The 2,718-nt window shown below is 43.2% G+C and overlaps 1 protein-coding gene across 9 annotated transcripts in view; it reads left to right on the forward strand.

The window, feature by feature from the left end:
* The first annotated feature begins 1,246 nt into the window (after positions 1-1,246).
* The window catches only part of Drep2 (DNA fragmentation factor-related protein 2), a 132,321-nt gene continuing 130,849 nt past the window's right edge, over positions 1,247-2,718 (forward strand). For 4 of the 9 annotated variants that reach the window (XM_067115942.1, XM_067115949.1, XM_067115946.1 and 1 more), the window contains exon 1: positions 1,247-1,366. In XM_067115942.1, coding sequence (XP_066972043.1) covers positions 1,355-1,366 — 12 coding nt within the window. In that variant the 5' untranslated portion in view covers positions 1,247-1,354. Of the gene's footprint in view, positions 1,367-2,006; positions 2,483-2,718 lie in introns of those variants that run through there. The other 5 variants (XM_067115939.1, XM_067115944.1, XM_067115948.1 and 2 more) reach the window with 2 other exon arrangements.

Genomic DNA, 2,718 nt, shown 5'->3' on the forward strand with positions numbered 1-2,718 from the left:
TCTTCTCGGATTTAGAAGGTGAAACTATATTTCATAAATGCAACTTGCCTAATGGGTTACAGATACGCTTTACTAAGGCAGAACATTACAGAAGGAAACGAAATGGAACAAGTTTGGAGAAGAAGAAGAAGAAGAAGAAGAAGAAGAAGAAGAAGAAGAAGAAGAAAAGAAGAAGAAGAAGCAGAAGAGGAGGAGGAGGAGGAGGAGGAGGAGGAAGAGGGTGGGTAAGGGGAAGAAACGAAGGAAGAGGAGGGGTAGAGAGGATTAACTTATCTTTTGCCAGTTTCACTGATTTAATCGTTTTTCATTATCGTTCAGACGTTTAATTCTGATCAGAAAAGACTTCACGATGTCAATGACCCTTTCTTGAACCGCCGTCTTTTTCATACCTGTTTTTGCCGTCCTTCTGTCCTTCTGTTTACCGGCGCCTTTAACTTACTTTTAACTGAACGACTTGCTTGCTCCACTTTTTATACTCGGTGTTCTTTTGCACATCTATTCACCTCTCTGCTTCCACCTCTCATTCTCCTGATGATGCCTCTTGCAAGTTACTCGCACACACACCTATCTATCTATCTATCTGTCTATCTATATATATGTATATATATATATATATATATATATATATATATATATATATATATATATATATATATATATATATATATATATATATATATATAGCGTGCATATATATATGCATATACTATATATGTATATGTAAATATATGTAAATGTATGTATTATACAGTGTGTGTGTGTGTGTGTGTGCGTGTGTGTATGTATGTGGTGTTGTGTAGGCATACTTTTGTCTTTGCGTAATAAGATTGTAAGCGCATACATGTTTTTATCCTGCATCTATATACTTCCATCAATACAACGCTTCACGCATACACACGCTCTCACACACACACATATGTGCAATAAAAATACTATATACACAAACCTGTGTATGTGGGTGTGTATGAAAAATCGTTCATCTATACATCCGGAGTCTGTTTATACTCCTCTATTTGCTCCTGTCTTTCCACCATCCTTATATTCTATTTATCCGAATATCATATTTATTTATCCTCCTTACTCATTCTTTTCTTATTCCCTCATTCGCTTTCGCTCCCATCTCTCTCTCCCTCCCCCCTCTCTCTCTCTCACTCGCTCCCTCCCCCCTCCCTCTCTCTCTCTCTCTCTCTCTCTCTCTCTCTCTCTCTCTCTCTCTCTCTTGGGCTCCGCCGTATTGATCGTGGAGTCGTCAAACCTAGCGGGGAATGGTTGGTTGGGGGGGAGATGCAATCTAAGGTCCATTCTACTATTTTACCCAGATATTGAGGCCGGAGCAGGTTCGAGCAATGGTGTGATGTCTCAGGAGGTAGGTGTTATCCGAAGGGCATGGCCAAAGGGCGCCCTGGTGCCCCGTGGGAGCGTCCAGAGAGGCCAAATAGTCTTTGGGATTGGCGATGATGACTACCGCCAGGACTCTCTCTCTCTCTCTCTCGTCGTCGGTAGATCCCAGGCCCAGCTTTCTTCTCTACACTTCTCGGCCTCTCTTCACCGGATGGATGAGTGTGTGTGTGTGTGTGTAGTTTTGGGGCTGGTCTTCATCCATCCATCCCTCATCCATTCATTCACTGGAGGTGTCTGTCCGTCCGTGTGTGTATGTGTGTGAGTGTGTTTGTCTGTGGTCATCCTCCAAGTGTTAGTTAGGAATGGAGGAGAGTGAGAGAGTGAATATCATCATCTCGAAGGAGGAGCAGAAGGCAACACATCGAGGAAGACTCTAGAGGGAGACGAGAGGGAGGAACAGACAGGGTGTGTATGTGATGTGATGTGATGTGATGTGAAGTGATGTGATGTACTCTCGGTGCCACAGTGCATAGCTGCCAATAAAAAGGCCATTGAGCAAGAGGCCAGTGCTCAAGAAAAGTGATAATAAACACAGTGCATAAGAGAGAGAGAGAGAGAGAGAGAGAGAGAGAGAGAGAGAGAGAGAGAGAGAGAGAGGAGAAAGAGGAAACGAGGGAGAAAGAGAGAGGCCGGTGACCTGGAAAAGTGGAAAAAGAAAGTGAAGTGAAAAAGTGCTGATAACGAAGAAGAAAAAGTGATACGGAAATAATGTGTGGAAAAAGAAGAAATGCCCCTAGATTTCATTAGCTTGTTCTAGCCCCTCCACCACCACCACCTCCTCCTCCTCCTCCTCCTCCTCCTCCTCCTCCTCCTCCTCCTCCTCCTCCTCCTCCTCCACCTACAACTGCGGGATGGTGGTAGGTGGGAGATGAGATGAAAGAGAGAGAGAGAGAGAGTGAGAGAGAGAGAGAGAGAGGGAAAGAGAAAGAGAGGAAGAGTGAAAGAGAGAGAATATGTGTGTGTGAGAAAGAGTGAGAATAAGGGAGAGAGAGGGAGAGGGAGAACCATAGTAGTGATGGTGATATGAAAATAGTGTTAGCAGCTCCGTGTTCAAACAAGTGATGTTCTAGTGATGCTGATGGTCAGTGGTGAAAGCCTCTTCCATTACCTACCTTAATGTGCACCGATAAGTTCACAGCCGTGGTGAAAATGATGAAGATGATAAAGCAGATATCAGTAATAATGATCAATGTCGTGGAAATAGAAAATGGTGAAAAAAGCAACGGTGAAAATGACCAAGATGATGATGATGATGATGATGAAAGTGCAACGAGAAATCAATGTCCTCAAATCCTGAAAAGGACCTTTAAGTCTTCT

This window comes from Macrobrachium rosenbergii, chromosome 14, assembly GCF_040412425.1.
Source record: "Macrobrachium rosenbergii isolate ZJJX-2024 chromosome 14, ASM4041242v1, whole genome shotgun sequence".
Taxonomy (NCBI): Eukaryota; Metazoa; Arthropoda; class Malacostraca; order Decapoda; family Palaemonidae; genus Macrobrachium; species Macrobrachium rosenbergii.